Genomic DNA, 16,445 nt, shown 5'->3' with positions numbered 1-16,445 from the left:
TTATATAGGGACAATTTGTATTTGTGCTACGCATGTACAATGTGTACATTATATATGTATGTTATTAAGTTATTTATTTGCAATTTTTGCAGTTTCATAATTAAAATCTTCCAAAATTTGGATATTTTACTTCACATTAACATCGATGCATTTTTATTCTTATAAGCCAGTTTTAGTTTTAGCTTTACAGTCCTATCCAATTCGTTTAACTATGTGTTTAATAACGTATTTATTTACTTGATGGAGATGTGCTCGATTGAAATATCTCTTTTGAGCACCTGGTATGATTTAAAATATGGTGCGAAATGTAACAAGACTTCATATTCAATTTTTTATCTCCTTTTCTATGTCAAATGTTGACGTAAACCTGTGGTATTTGCTTAAGAATGAGCTTATTCCATTTCTTAATGATCTTATTCCATTTCAATTTAAATTATACACCTAAAAGCATAACGGTGAATTCAACCCCATCGGTGCAACTTGCCCAATGTTCCCCTATCTAGGACGGTATGCGGTCGACGCCATAACTTCCAGGACGATCTCTGTGATGGATTCCACAACAAACGAATCTGGACCAATAAAAATGACGCATTAAACTCACCAATAACATCTTTATCGTGAGGCATCGCCGCATTGATGCAATCAATTCCCCGTGAATTCCCTACGGATGGCGTCGTAGTTCCCAGTGCAGCGGCGCAATCAGACAGGGCAAAAATGTTGTATTACCCAATGTAATTGCTGCGTCGCGATTGGGTACTCTCGAACGGTCGGGCCCCCAAGTCTCACGCGATCGTTCGTGGGGGCTTGTTTCTTGAAAAGTGGTACAATAACATTCAACAACTAGTAGCGGAACCGGTATCTTCGGTGCGATTCCTCGAATTCGACTACAGCTCATATATGACCTGTTTTACGGCGTAACATTCTCATGAGTTGTTAACCGTTGGTTGGAAAGAATTAGTCATCGAGATAATTACAGACTAAGCGTAGGCTCCGTACTAGCCTCTGTGATTCTGCGTATAACTCAACCCCTACAGCTGATGGAAAAATACTCGCCTAGAACGCTGATTGAGGTTTCATTGATCAACAATTTTGGTTGGAAAACCCTTTTCCTGACTACATTTCATTTTGTAGACAAAAAAGTTCTTCGTGAAAGTAAGTTGCGGAAGCAACATAGTTCACGTGGCCCTAAGATGGCGCCATTTGTTGCAAACATTGCACCCGGGGCCAAGAATTCAACAGTGGCCAACAAACTCACCGGAATGACTGTAGTCTTGCTAACAAGAACGAAAAGCAAAGTTAAACATTGGAAGATATTGGAAAAAAAACCCATCAAACACCTCATCTCATCCCTTTGTTGATCCTTTTGAGTAGAACAGAAGTGCCGACAACGCGTTCGATGGGCTATTTATTGCTCACGGCAACCTCGGGCTTAACCTCGGGTCATAAAGTCTTCCTTTGTACGAAACCTTTCACACCCGACGCTTTCCATCTTGTTTGCTAAGCACCCGCTCCGGGTGGTACCGCACGGCAAGAAGCCACCAGACTTAAGAGATTGGAGCCTTAGCCAATCGGAGACCAGCATTTGTATGGTCTGATCTTTCCCTACACCAGGGAGAACGAATGGGCACAGGGCTCGAACGAAAGCCAAAAGCACCATCACCACCAGAAGATCCGGAAAGGTACAACATGACCGTCCCTTAATAGGAAAACTCTTTTCGGCTTTCTTCTGTCCTTTTTGTCTACCTACTGATCCGCTTTGGCCGTTACATCTCGAGCAGTAACAAACCACGTGGTCTGCGAAACTGTACTCAGCCAGTACTTTTCCATTTCCTTCTGGGAATGAATGAAACGTATGCATCTCTAGCAGATTGCGAACCGTTCAGGTAGATCGTGGAGTACTTCCAGGAAACACCTTCGGCGTGTTACATCTCGATAGTGCGCTTTGGCCTATTAGCCGGGAGCAACTTTAGATCATCGAGAGAGATCACCCAGCTTGTTCCAGGAAGTACCCAGGTTGGTCCACGACATCTACTGAATTCCTAAACTCCTAAGGAACTTTACCGATGCCATGAGGGTTTTGTTGGGCATTCGATTGATTGTGTCTGAGCATGCCAAGAATTCGAGGTCGAGCAGTCGGGCAATTTGCCCGACAATCGACGGCATCACCGAACGTTCGAACGATCCCATCTACTAAAAACGCGGGGCGTTCTACGGCCCCTCGGAGTACTATTTTTATCGACTATGCAACGGACGTAGTCTTCGTCGTGTGGCGTACGTCGTGTTCAGCGGTTGCTGTGATTCTATAAGCTTCCGACACCCACTGTCTATACAGCAATCAGACGTGTCGCAGACGATGTGACACCATTTTCCACGAAAAACCCCCGCCCTTCCCTCAGCACGAGCGAGTCCTGCGCGTGTGGTTTTTCCCCGTGAGTCGACGTTGTAGACAAAACGCGATCACACGCGATCGGGTCTGCTGCTGCTGGTGGTTCTTTTTTTAATTCCTGCGAGGTGTCTATCACCATAAGGGCCCTTTTAATGCCCGTAGATCACGTGGTTTTTCCTCTACCCGCACCGCCTTGGTGCACAGTGGCTATGATTTCAATCCTGTGCCAGGTTGCATCAGCCAACCAACTCTACAGTCATGTCCCTCTCTCTCCCTTTCTCTTCCTCCAAATAGGTTTTTACTTTACCCGTGTTACATTCATAAAAACCATTTTGGCATCTACTTCTTCTTACCTGCTCGAACATTTCGGCAACCGTTGGATGGGTTTTGTGAATGAACGCCCCGGTACGCCTGACAGAATGTTGTACACTCTGCATTCACAGACCCTTTCCATGGCACCCTTCAAATTGCCCTACCTTACACCCCATCGGTCCCGTTGCTTACCTCAATTTAATGTTTGCTTACCCTAGAATTGGTACAGTTCCAAGCATATCAAACATTGGAATGTGCCTCACGGGGTTTAGTTTCGTTTTTGTTTCTATTTGTCAAAGTGCCGAAAGCCGGTACGAACCAATTCTGTGTAGCTCAGCCGTTGAAGTAAAAAAAAACGGAAGACTAGCTGAACTGCACAACGTCGGACAGTGCCAGGTAGGACCGTATGACAACCGGGCACGTTGTTGTTGCATCATCCCGATGTACGCACGTGCACCGTGGGATTGCACATGCATGCCGGCCAAGGATAGCAAGAATTGGCGCGAATCGGAAAATTTCGAAAATGAACGTTACGGAAGAGAAAGGTTGTTCCTACCACACCTAGCTATCAACGGATGGTAACTCACGTCGTGGTTCATCCGCCGAGGATTACTTTCGAAATTTAACTGCGCATTTGGCGAGGAATGAAGGACGATTCGAGCGGCTTTTCGGGTAGTATATGGTTTATTATTTCAAACTTGGAACACTTGGTTGATTTAACGGAAAATAATTGGATTGATTTAGATCACTTTTGTATAATATCGAAGTTGTATATCGCCACCTGCCAAACCACAAAAAATGTAAAGAAAATAAAATAAAGTAGAACATAGCGCCACTATTATAATATAACTAGAACGAGCAAGCGGAAGACAAGTTAATGAATACATGAATATGAAAATATTTATGTTATTGAGGTGACTAAAGAAACTTTAACCGCGTGTAAAATGCGAGAAAAATGCGATGTAATACATTTCATTCAAGAAGGATACTATTTAACTCTTGGAGATAACTTACGACTACGAGTGAAATGAAAAAAAAATTGTCATATGCGTTTTACACTCCTGCGTCAATTCTTCTTAACCACCTTTAAGCTAGATTTTGATGCCAAATAGTTTCTAGTCAAAGCGTTCGGGAGCAAATTGATTTTTTTAGTTTTAACTTAAAAATTTGTTTTATCATTTTATTCAGTTAAACTTCAAATGTAAACCTAGTTTATTCAGGAGCGCTTAACGCATTTTAAATGCATTTATACGAATGTCGCTCAAATACCATGTAGCCAACAACTCGCCTATTAATTTACTTAGTAACACAAAATTAGGTGTTGTCTCGTAAAACTGATTTACGTACAATTTCTTCACTTCATCGTAAGGTGCATCACTTTTACCAGCTTTGCTGAAACCGTCGCACAGAAAAAGAAAAACATAAAAGCAAAGTACGGGCAGAAGCTGTCCCTAGCGACGGTCGAAATGCATTCCGCCGACGATGTCTGGCTCATCATCATCATCGTAAACATTGCAAAATTTTATCATTATTTCCACCCGCGGTAGTAAAGAAAAACCAACCCTCGGAACTGCCCGCACAAACGAAGTCCCGATCGCAGCATAACCCGACCGGGAACGGGTTTTCCACCAGGATTGCGACTCGCCTCGGTTCGAAAGCAAGTTCGCTTGCTGTACGGTGGAGTCCTGGTCCTGCCTCTTCCTGCACGGTGCCTCGCGTAGTTGGTTGCACGACGCCGATGACGACCGACGTTGGCGATCGTAAAACATTTGCCACAAATGAGCATAATTATGATGTAAAATCCGCCAGCGAAGGTGATGCAGCGCGGATGTGGGTGATTGTGTGTAAAACGGTCGGTAGATAAAAAGGAAAGGGAGCGGAATGAAAATGAAAAATATGACAGCGCCAATCAAGCGCTGAAGCCAAGGATGGCCGAAGATGGCCGAACCCGGACGGATGGGTTAGCCGGGCGGGTGGCGAGCCTCATTACGGACGTCAAATGTTACTGCCCCGGGCCGGAACGGGTGGGATTTTGCCTTCCGCGTCGGATCGCACCGGTTCGAAGCCGAACGGAACCGGACCGAATAAAATGCACCTCATACAATCTTCATATATATTTTTACTTCTTCATTTTTCCTTCCCGATGATCGTCCGGTTAATTCGTTATCTCCGTCGTTTTTTTGTTTTTGTCATTTTTTTTACTGTCTTTTCGGTTCGCCAGCAGATTGTTTGTAAAGCATAACAATTGAGGATGACAAACATGAGTATTATATGCTGCGAAAACGATGGTCAACACTTCACTCACACCCCGCCGCTCCCAACAACCGAACCACCAACGCATGCCTCTTAATTGGGAGCATAATATTGTTCCAATCAATACACACCCAAGAGGATGATATAATTCAATTGACATCGACAACATCCCACGTCATCCGATCACACCGGAATGTTGGGAAAGCAGCAGCGGCAGCAAAATCGCAATTGATTCGATTGCCGCGGGAAATTCACGCGTCCAAACGCCCATCGGGAGCCGGTTGGGTGGTATAAGAAAATTGTCACAACAAATATACGCCTCCTGAGAGTGTCCAGAGTTCAGGATGGGGGGTGCGCCGAATTCTGCCACTGTATGCGAACCCCATCCTCCCGGCCCAGATTGCGTTCCAAGATCCGCGGAATGCATCATTAGTCATCGAATTTCGCTTCTGACTTTATTTATTTATTTTATACTTTCTTTTATTCGACTACATTCGGTGTTTTCGAAGGAACTCCACTTTACGGTCGAAAGAAGGAAAAAACACCCCGACAAACCCCCTTTGGGAACGCATTCGGAATTCCATCGACGCACGCTCGCCTGCTTGCTGATAATTGGTGTTATTGCGCATTATCAGCAGCGTCGCAGCATCGAGCATTCCGATCAGTTCATATGGTGTGTCCTGCTCGTATGCCTCATTCTCCCAATTATGGAATTACCCTGTGTGGCGAAATACGCACGCATTGACACGCGAACTTTCAATATTTTACATAAACAACAACCGTGTGCCAAGAGAGTCCAAACCCGTTCAGAATGGCGAGGAACATTCCTGCACGATTGTTTTATGGTGCAGGTTTGATATACTTTTAAATTTCGACAATTTTTTTAAATAATTAAAAACTTAAATGCGTCAAAAGCGTTGACACACGATCACTTGTGACTCACAGCCGAGCGAGGGCCATAGACATTCTCACGCAAGATGGGACCACCATCGAGACGTAAATCAACGACCTATCGAGCTGGTGTCGAGAGAGCATAGAATATGCTACGAAAAAAACAACTGCTCGCGGGGCCAAATGTCCGCCAAAAATATACGCCTGGATGAGGGGTGCGTGTACAGCGATGGAGACCCTGTCCACGACATGTTTGTATTTTTCCAACCGTCCTCTCACACGTGAGTTCGTTGATTCGTTGATGGCGAAAAAAAACCGGACGTAAACAAACATATAAATTACATACATTTTACCACCTAAGAACGCTCCGCGGCTTATTTATTATTACAGTAGGGCGATGTTTTTTGAAGAATGAGGTTTTCGGAAAGAAGTATGCTCAACCCGCAAACGATGATTCGAAGCGTGGCGATAAGCGAAACGCAAAACAGAAGGTACCAGAAACAAGATTATTGATTTCATGATCACCGAATCGAAAGACTGTTTTGATAGGTAACGATTCTACGATCGCATGGCGTTTTGTCAGCTGTTTCTAGACTAACTGAAATCATAAGCATCCCGACGAGAACATTCTACGAAAACGAAGGAATTGCGTCTCTTTCACATTTGTGCCTTGCTACGAGTGTATCTTAGAGTACGTAAACTTGATTTTTTTTAAATCTTACTCACACAGTATCTGACAGAAGCAAGGGTACATCCTACTTATGAATCTAAGCTAAACTGTGGACAGCCTACTGTAGAATATCTAGCTTGAAACACGCCACAGGGTTTCTTCCCAGAAATAAATCACAAAAACTGCGTGAGAAAAAGGGTTGTCATAGATTTACAGCTGGCATAGAATTTGTGAAGAAGTAGAAATGAAAATGAGTCGGTTCAGAAGCCAACCCTGACATGCTAAACCCTGTCGGGAGGAAAAAAGGGCATTCAAGTTAAAGTCAGTTAGAAAACCCTATACGCTATCCTCGGTTCTGTGAGAAAGTTTTAAAAATGACAGAACAGAAACAAAAATGGTTGGGAAACTGGTAACGATTTCAAGAGTAGGATCCGAAGATCGGAAATGGGACTGGAGAACCCTACACAGTCGCTTCACAGTGCTGTAGAAAATAAACGGCATCCCTTGACAGGGGTTGCTTGCAGCTGCGTTAACGGATCAAATTTGAACTGCTGTCTGAAAGGAAGACACTGTAAAGCGAACTAAAGCGTAACGATATTGGAATATGTCACGTTGTAGGGGAATCCTTAAGCATCAGCATGAAACATTTCTCATTGGAATCTAATGTTTACATTCGAGGTAAGGGGTATAAAATGCTAAATATTCAATAAAGGGCCATATCAAGGACTGGAAAACCCTGTAAATCTTATCATCTGAGCTGAATTTACGCGCTTAACACAAATGTTCATTCAGATTTATCAATCTCAAGCTCTATTCTAGGTCTGATCGTTGCTCAAACTTAAGAATTTTCGTGATTAAGTAAACTTTTCTGTAAACCAAATAACGTTAAAGCTAGAAACTGAAAATGCGGTGTACATTTTCAACGTGACGGTTTATAACGGTTTTTTCTTCCTTCGATTCAAACATTTCACAGAAGATGTTCTACCCTGTTTCGGTGCTTAAATCTGATTGGCTCGAAATACCTCTGTCAGACAACGAAACGAAAAAAAGCAAAACGATTCTTCAACCCTCTAATCCGAAATCCCTTAGAGTAAAAAGTCACACGTGCAGTTGAGCACGTGATAGTACTTCAATTTCTCAGCAAAAGAAAAAAAAATAAAAATCGGGCGCATGCAACGAAAACCGAACCCTGTGTGCCGACCCTCGCCGGTTGATGATGAATGCATTTCATGCCTTTCATGCATCCGCATCGCCTTTCATCCTCTATCTATTCCCTACCCTTCTCCCTTCCTCTTTGTCGCTCTCTTCTCAGCGTCATTTGAAGCCCGTTTTCTATCTGTTGCATCGTTTCCGCCCGACCCCGCCGACACCACGCGATAAGGAAAATGAGTTCCCAGTCGATCGGGAAGGGAAAATCGGGTGAAAGGAAAATGTCATCCCACCGTTCCCGCAACCAGGGTTTCTTGGAGACGGGAAAATGTCCACTCCCACGCACGCGAAGGAACCAGGATGAGGCGGCACACAACATATTAAAATTTATGTTGGGAAGAAAAACGAGCTATGCAACCATTAGCAGCATCATTTGAGAGCATGATCGGTGAGTGAGAGAGCAGAAAACCGAATGAACACAACCGTTCTCCCTTCGCCACCGCTGTGTCGCTCTATCGCCGTCTCTGTTTCTCTTTCGCGCGGGGAAGCCGAGATCGCGGGCCGCGTGCCGCCGAAGCGCCGGCCGGGGTCGCTCATCGAGCACGAAGCCAGCATAAATTGGCCCGATTCGGCCAGCATGCCAGCATTCACGCCCAGCGCACAGAACAGATCGGTCTGCATCAATATTTCCTCGGACGGTAGAGACGCGCCTTTTTTCCCAACCACTTGAAGTTGATTTTAAAACTGCTCATTCCCACGGAAAACCCTCTATCGGAACGCACGGAAAAAGTTTGACACAAAAGTGTTGTGAAAATAACGAGTTCAATCACAAAAGTGAACGTGATCGTTTTTCGTGCGGTTTATGGTGCCAAAGAGACGAATAACTTTGTTACAAACAAGAAAAGTAAAGGATATCAATTTGTGGTTGAAAAACAATTAAGAGTTACGAAGCGTAACACAGAAGATTGACAAAAGTGCTTTTAAACACTATTGTGACAGTTAAAGTCGGAAAAGTAAGAGATCGTAAGATGGCTCTCCAGTTGAAATCGATCAGTGCTATCCTGCTGGTGACGCTCTGTATCCTCAGCGTGGTTAACGTGTCCCGGCAAGCTTCGCTTTCGGTTCAGGTAAGTGATAAACATTGGTGCTCCGTAATTTTAAAGTTCCTGACTTTACTTTGCCTACCTTAACTTACGTTTCAAATGGCGCTTTGTTTGAACAGAAAAGAGCGGGAAAAAAATAAATTGTTATTCTACCTCCTAAGAGTGAGCTCGATCTCGTCGAACCACCCTGTGTGGGACGCCGTATCCCTGGTCATGTTCTTGACTTTGGTTTCAACGCAATAAACCAATAATCGCTCGCGCGCCGCCCGAAATATGCGTTGCCCGATTTGTCTGACCTTCAAGATGATCCAATTCGTCCGAACCAAGCCAAAACAAACCGCCCTTCCCTGGCCGCCCCGTGAAATCCCCTACGTGTTACACGTTATGTGTCGCGGCGATCCCCCATCCGCGCTTTCTTCAGCACCCCAAACCCAGACACGAAACGTGTAGACGGAAAACCAAATATTAAAAAAAAAAGAAATCAGAAAGATTCCTCATATCCACGCGTATCGTCATCGGAAACGGGGCGAGAAAACGACTGCACGATGGACTGCAGGGCCAAACCGGTCATTATTTTTCGGCACCAGATTGGTTTATGTAATAGGGTTGACTCAATTGCTAAATTGCGACAGGCCCAAAATTAGGCCCAAACCATGCCATGCCAAGCCCTCCACCCAAGCCGGTAGGGCGGGACAGGCAAACATTTATCATTCTCGTGCGGCTTCTGAGTGAAAGCAAAACAGTCACACGACAACACGACCGGTGTTTTTGAAAGAACTGATTTCGCTATTGCTGATGCAAAAGTTGTAGAACAAAAACCTTGTTGTAAATCTGATGCAATTTAAACACCATATTGACACTGCAAGCAATGACCTCCCTTAACGTCGGCTCGGTTAAGCGTTGCGCGCCAAGACGGTAAAACCGATCCGAAGAATGCTTTCATTAGCAGCAATGGGATGGAAAGTGGATAAAAACAGTACTTAGCGTAAGCCAAGTCCATCCTTTCGTGCAAGTCAACTCTACTACGCTCTAATAAGGTCATAAAAACGGTCCCAAGTGCCAATCAATCTCTCTATCTCTCTGTTTCTGATATCAACCGCTGAATTGCACCCATCTAGGTTTATTCCATCTACCACTTCCACGTTAGTTCCTCGAATCTAATTGATGTCCACTAATAGCCTATTGACCGTAACGAATAAAGCCAGGTAATTTTTCTCTGTTTTCTTATCCTGTTTTTACTTTCTTTGATGAATTAATGAACATTTCTCAAAAAGAAATTTTAAAAGATGCAAAAGTAAAATAGTAAACTATACACCATTAAAAATGCATGTAAAACACATCGTTTATTTCTTCTCAGCAGGTTGTCCCTAAAATGGTGGTTGGCTTCTATAGACTGAATATATTTCGGCTTCAGTTAGACCAATACACAATTCTTATAAATTCTTATGGAATCCAGCACAATTTGTTTAGAAAAGAGGAATTTTATAGCCTCTATATTACTGGGAATGTTTATCGTTTGTACACTCCGTAGAAGAACTAGGACCAATAAGAGTATTGTATTTTTTTCTTCGTAGAGCTAGGATTTTATTCCACTACAACCACTTACCCTATTCGTTTTTAAAATAGAAAAGTCCATCAAACTTGAATTTCCGAATTTTTTCTGAAGGTTTTGTAAAACCAACCGATGCTTCGTGATATTAAAAAGTTATCTACCAACTTTCAAAGACTTTTCATAACTCCTAGTTCCGAGAAGACAACTCCATCGACTGTCGGACAAGATTTCTTCACAATTTCCACCCAGCAGGCTGGAAAGCATAATTTGGCTTAAGATCGGATTTCTAGGAACTCTCTGGGCCAACGCGTACTTCCGCAAACAGAGACCGTGAATTTTCCTATCTTTACTCACTCATTCATGAACTGAAGAACTTGTTTACTATGACCGCCTGAGTCTGCCTTTGGACGCGACGCGTACGTATGCAAATATGGTCGTGCCCTCGGCGTCCATTGGAAGTCTGGCGACCGACACCGAGCGTTGGCGCTGTGTCTCTGTTTTGCTGCAAAGTGCATATGGTTTCATGTTCCACCTGTTAAAGTGGCGGCGAAGTGTGGCAGTATGTTTTTTTATTTTACCTTCCTAAAACCATGTCTACCGAGTCAGAGGCGCTAAAAGTGGAGCGAAAAGTTGACTGGTGTCGGCTTCCATTCCACCTCGTTGCCTTTCCTCGGTTGACACCTCGCGTTGCCTGTGATGTGTTCAAGCATGAATATTCGATGTCTGATGTCGCCTCGGCAGGTTGTGGAAAATTTCACGTAAGCAACTTCCTAGTTTGTTGCCGCTAATGTATGCGAACCGTATACCTAGACGCTTGCGACAGCAGAGATACTCCAATATCTCCCCGTGTGAGAGTGTTAAAAAATATTGTGAACATCTCAAACATTTCGATTCTTAAGTAAACTCCGGACGCTCTGGTACTTTCTGAAGACAACGAAATGACGTCCGGTGGCGAAGAAGGGCCAATCCTGAGCACGCCCCGTGCGTCAGCATCAGGCGATCGCACGAGGCACGTTCGAGAATCAACCGATAACCCCGGACGATGATTAGGGTACTGTATTGATTTCTGATAACGCCCTTTGAGACGTCGGAAGGGCACTTGCACCCTTGCAGGCGTTCCACGAAAGGCGGGTTCATCTGTTGCACGAGACCTCTACTACTGCACACGATTTCATCTTAATCGCGGTGTGCTTGCACATCGTAATCTCTATCGATGTAAAGAAAAAGACGCTTGGTTAGAGCTGAATCGATGAATCAACACCATTACAGGAATAAATGTCAAACGAAGTTGTCAAAATTGCACACCGGATGTATTAAAGTAGCACAAACCTAACCTATAACTTTTTGTTTCTTACACTTTACAGCTCCTCTCCCGTGGCGAACGTTCGACATCGAACCAAACTCTGAACGAGAGGATGTGCGAAAGCAACACCCCTTGCGGTTGGGCGCTTTATGTACCATTTTCCCGGCAGATAGAGAAGTTCATGAAAAATACGTAAGTTTGATCTAAAAATCTCCTTTAAAGTTCTTAGTCCAGGGATCATTTTGACTCTGTTTGGAAGAGTACCTAAGACCTCTTTCACAATTCATTTATTTACCTTTTCCTAAATTCTCTTCCAAACCAGTTGCGAATGCGAAAAGACCCTCGAATGCATGCGCACGGATGATGATGTGTCGATCAGCGCGTACGTGTACCGCTGCCGGGAGAATAAACCGACACCCGAATCCTGATCAACTGACGAATACTGATACCCTGTACGGAAGCTACCGGTACTCCCCTTCGGGACCCCAAGCCGGGCCCTGATCTTCTCGATGCGAGAGTGTACAATGTAACAGCTCGATATCTACATGACTAAATCTATAAACATTATCTTATACCGCTGAGACAAGCCTCCGGCAGGACCTCTAAGAAGCGCAGCCTAGCAAAGTAAGAGGTCGGCCTACCGAACCCTACCGCGACATCTCTTCCTTCCGGTGCCACCAAAATGGGCGAGAGAGCAGCAATATTTAAAATTTATTTATATTCGCATACTTGTTTCTTGTTTTAACGACAAAAAAGGGAATCTCGTTTCATTGTTGAGTATCTGATACGATGGATGAAGTTTTGTTGCACTATTTTGCACTCACTGTTCTTACTGTATAGTCGATATCAGCATTTTATGTTTTTGCGATTTTATTTTACTTTTTATTTTATGTTATTCATATTGCTTATAATAAGTACTAGGAAGCCATTACAGCGATACAATCATCCACGGACGTTAAATTATCACGAGGGAAAAAGTGCGCTCAGTATAGCCTCGACTGCGAGGACGACGTCATATTGACGTTAGCTTTTCTTTACGTTTAATATACAAAAGTGTTTAGTTTACGGTAAGAATTGGTTTTTGACAAAAACTGGCAGCTCATGCATAGCGGTCAGTAAAAACTAACCATGCTTCGATTCTGCATACTTCTTCCCTCCCTACCTCTTTCTGTACACGGCTCGAGCATATACCTGATTGAAATAGTAAAGTCCAAGGTATATGGACGTTAAAAACCCTACCGTCTACCTTTGAAAAAAGACTTGATTTAATGCGCAAAATCCCTTGCCACCGTAACCGAACCGTCGGGTTTAGCTGTAGTGCGCTATAAGGCAGTTAGAGTAGTGGCAGTTAGAGCTAGACTTAGTTGTTATATCCTCTTACCATATGCCCAACGATCGGTGGAAACAAGCTGAGCGAAATCTCAACGCATCCACACCACAAAAACACGGTTTTTTTGCTCACCTAGCTCGGTAGTATTAGCTTGTAACTGCAGTGGTACAACTTCACGGCGTCGAATGGACAATCGACCGATAAGCTCGCAGTTGGATCACATACAGAAAGGACCAGCAGAGTTTCGCGCGTACTTAAGACAGTGCATGATGCAAACAGTGCAAACTAGTTATGATAATCAACATTTGAAGGGCCAAAACAAACAATTACTAACCAGAACAAAATTGCGCAGGACTTCCAATGCCGTTCCACTATCGACAGTATATTACACACGACTCCAAGCAACATGCTGCAAAGTGAGGTTATAACAAGCATCGTTATCCGCGAAAATGGCAGCCCAAAAGTTTCCAGCTTTTTGTCCATTGTTAGAGAGTCCTTCTCATATAGCTACCATAGCAGCTTCAACGCAACAGACAGTATTTAATTGTAACTTCTTCCAACAAACCCTTGCTATCCGTGCTGGAACATGTTCAACAATCGGTCGCCATCATTAACGGCCCTTCTAGAGAACAGCCATAGTGAAACCGAACACACTTGCGAGCAACTACCGATGTTGTAGACATGTGACAAATTTTTACTGGTAAAATAAATACAAAGGCTAAAGCAGCAAGGACGACTTTGTTTTTGTTTGTGCCGTTACAACGAACCATCCGAAACTTCTAGCTAAGATTTGTAACAAACATGTCGGCGCCATTAAAAGGAACATTGTGTTTATTATTCTTCCTTGTTTCTTCCTATGATGATACTGAATGTTTTATTTTTTGTGTTCAACTTCTTTTGAATTGACGTCTACTAATCACTGCAAACGTGACTAGCGTAACTTCCTGGAAAATTCCAGCAAGAGTTAAGACACATTTTCGATAATATTTGTTAAAACAACGCATTGCTTTGCGCAGATTAGAATGAATGAGTAACGGTAACGTAGCCTTGACACCACTTCGCACCGCCATGCTGGACTTCACCGACAAAAACGGCTTCGAACAGCTTCTAACCGGCACCGGATAATGTAATCTGCTATGACAAACGGGTCGGAGATAATGCAAGTTCCCCACGCCCCGGGGACCCAGATTGTTGACCCGAATAGTAAACTTGTACTTACAGTACAAGAGTTGTAAGAAGCAGATTGATCGATCTCGCACGTCGGTGAATGTCCGGCACTCGACGTGCCGAGTCGTAAATCGCGGCTACTTTGATACGATTGATCGGATAGGCATCAGTGATCTATGCATTACACAGTGCGGCTGATGACAGCTTGGTGCGTTATGACGAAGGCACTGGAAATGAGCTTGCTCATATGGAATTTACTGTCTATGGCATATTTAAGATGATTTGAAAGTGATTCATGTTTCTTGATTTCACTGGCAATCAAATATAGGCAACGCTAACTCCCACTTCCAGGTGGCCTTATCACACTACCAAGAAGCACCATTATATCAAACTGAGTCTCAAAACCAAAGTTTGTCAGTCCAGTGACTTTGCCATGTCGCCATTAGTGTGATATGGCCATTCCTCGCCTTCCGTACGTCCTGAGCGCATAAAATTCAAAGTTCCTGTTTGATGGACAGGCTTGGACGGACGCGTGTCATAGCAATGATAATCCACTATCGTACACCGTAGTGTCGTGTTGCGAAACATTCTTCATTCTGCTACTCATCATGCTTACTATCAGGCCCGGCGTGCTACTATACTTCATTGACGTATTTCAGGCATGGACTACCAGGAGCAGGGTCGCCGCCACCCTGTGCTGAGCATAGTGGTCGAAGTTCATTCGCTGTTGATCGACAGGCACACGCACATGACAGAGGCTCTTGCTGATGCAATTAACCACCATCATAATCATTTCCTTCCGACCTTCCACCGTAACAGCCTCCTCTTAGTCCTGCTAGGCGGCTATCTTCGTTAGTCCGTTCTAATCTCCAAATGTTTTCCTCGAACATAAATCATCGGTCGGTGTTGTTGTGCCTCTGAAAATCCCACATCGGGGTCGTTGATACCTTCAAATGAGCCAAAACAAACAACACACCATTGACACCATCCGATCCGGTACGCTAGGGGCGGGTATATGCCACAAATAGTAAAACATCAAAAAGGCAACGTCGGCCATAAGATTACGATTCGCTGAGGAGGAAAAAATTCATTCAAGAAATTCACCGCAAGTACCGACCATCTAGGCTTTATCGCGCCACTCTGCTGATAAGGGTATGGAGTGCAGAATTGCAGGCGATGCATTTTATTCGTTGGAAGCGTCATAGCGAATGCCACGTACGCCTTGGTAAGAAGGCAGGTGTTTGGTAACCGCCTTAGCAGCATTTCAGATTCCTTAACGAATTCAAAATCATTCATTGATCTGTGAATCTGAACAAATTCAAAATCATTCATTGATCTGTGCTGTCGTTATCACTTAAAAAAATTCCTGGAATTTATTGAAGCTGGTTGGAATATTTTCATCCTGGGTGGTCTACATTATTGGGGTTATTTCCGCTCCGAACGACGCCATTGCGCGCCGGTACTACGCATTACCATCGGTGCGGTCACGCATTATCAAAAGTTCAACAACGTTGAAAAGTTTGTCCTCCGTCCATTCACGGGGGGCTACCGTCGCGTGAAATACATAGCCAACGAATCCAATAGCCGGTGTTGTAATGTCCACAAGAACTTCGTAGTGGGGCACGTTTCCATCACGTTTCGTATGGCTGCGCTTGTAGTATGTGCCAATGGCTCGAATCGGACCGGACTAGCGATAACGGCACACACCAAAGTTTTGGTTGTGGCATTGATTATGAATGGCAGAAAGACCAAGAAGTATGACTGAAATTTTGAATAACAAATATTCCCCAAAACCGAAATTTTACTGCTGTATAATTTTTTAGTTAATATTTCATCAGTCATCAATGCGTTTTATTCGGTAAATTTCATTATACAATTTGGTAAGGTTTTAACTTGCTTTCTTACCTATGGTTTTGTTTCAATAACTTCAAAGTTGCAGGGTAACGGTTTTCTGTGTTTCAAATAACGAAAACGTTCCAAAAAAGACCGCAGCCATTGAGTTTATTATCGGTTTCATAGTACCGATCGGTTTGCAGGCGAATAGATACCGATAGCTATACCCAAAAATAGATTTTAATGTAAATTCACTAAGATTAATCAATATCATTGCATTTTGAACGGAATTTTTCTAAACACGTAAATAACCGACTTTTGAACCAAGATAAAGAAACAACAAAAGTTATGACAGCCCGAGTTGGTAAGGTGAACTAACCTCAATACAAGTACCTTGGTGAAATCGTGAAGTCGTGATTCTTTTCATCTGATGAAAATTGTGCAGTTTCACGCTAGTTTCGAGAGGATTTAAATCGAACCACTTCGCTCATGAGGA

The 16,445-nt window shown here is 43.6% G+C and overlaps 1 protein-coding gene across 1 annotated transcript; it reads left to right on the top strand.

Annotated features, from left to right (window-relative positions):
* The first annotated feature begins 8,689 nt into the window (after nt 1-8,689).
* LOC131271547 (uncharacterized) lies at nt 8,690-12,054 on the top strand. The gene is made up of 3 exons (XM_058273011.1): nt 8,690-8,788; nt 11,681-11,811; nt 11,942-12,054. The coding sequence occupies exons 1-3, from the start codon at nt 8,690-8,692 to the stop codon at nt 12,045-12,047; spliced, it is 336 nt and encodes a 111-aa protein (XP_058128994.1). The 3' UTR covers nt 12,048-12,054.
* The last annotated feature ends 4,391 nt before the right edge of the window (nt 12,055-16,445 follow it).

The sequence above is a fragment of the Anopheles coustani genome, chromosome 3 (genome assembly GCF_943734705.1).
Source record: "Anopheles coustani chromosome 3, idAnoCousDA_361_x.2, whole genome shotgun sequence".
Lineage (NCBI taxonomy): Eukaryota > Metazoa > Arthropoda > Insecta > Diptera > Culicidae > Anopheles > Anopheles coustani.
The sequence above is the reverse complement of the archived record's forward strand: the minus strand, read 5'-3'. Positions and strand labels throughout refer to the sequence as shown.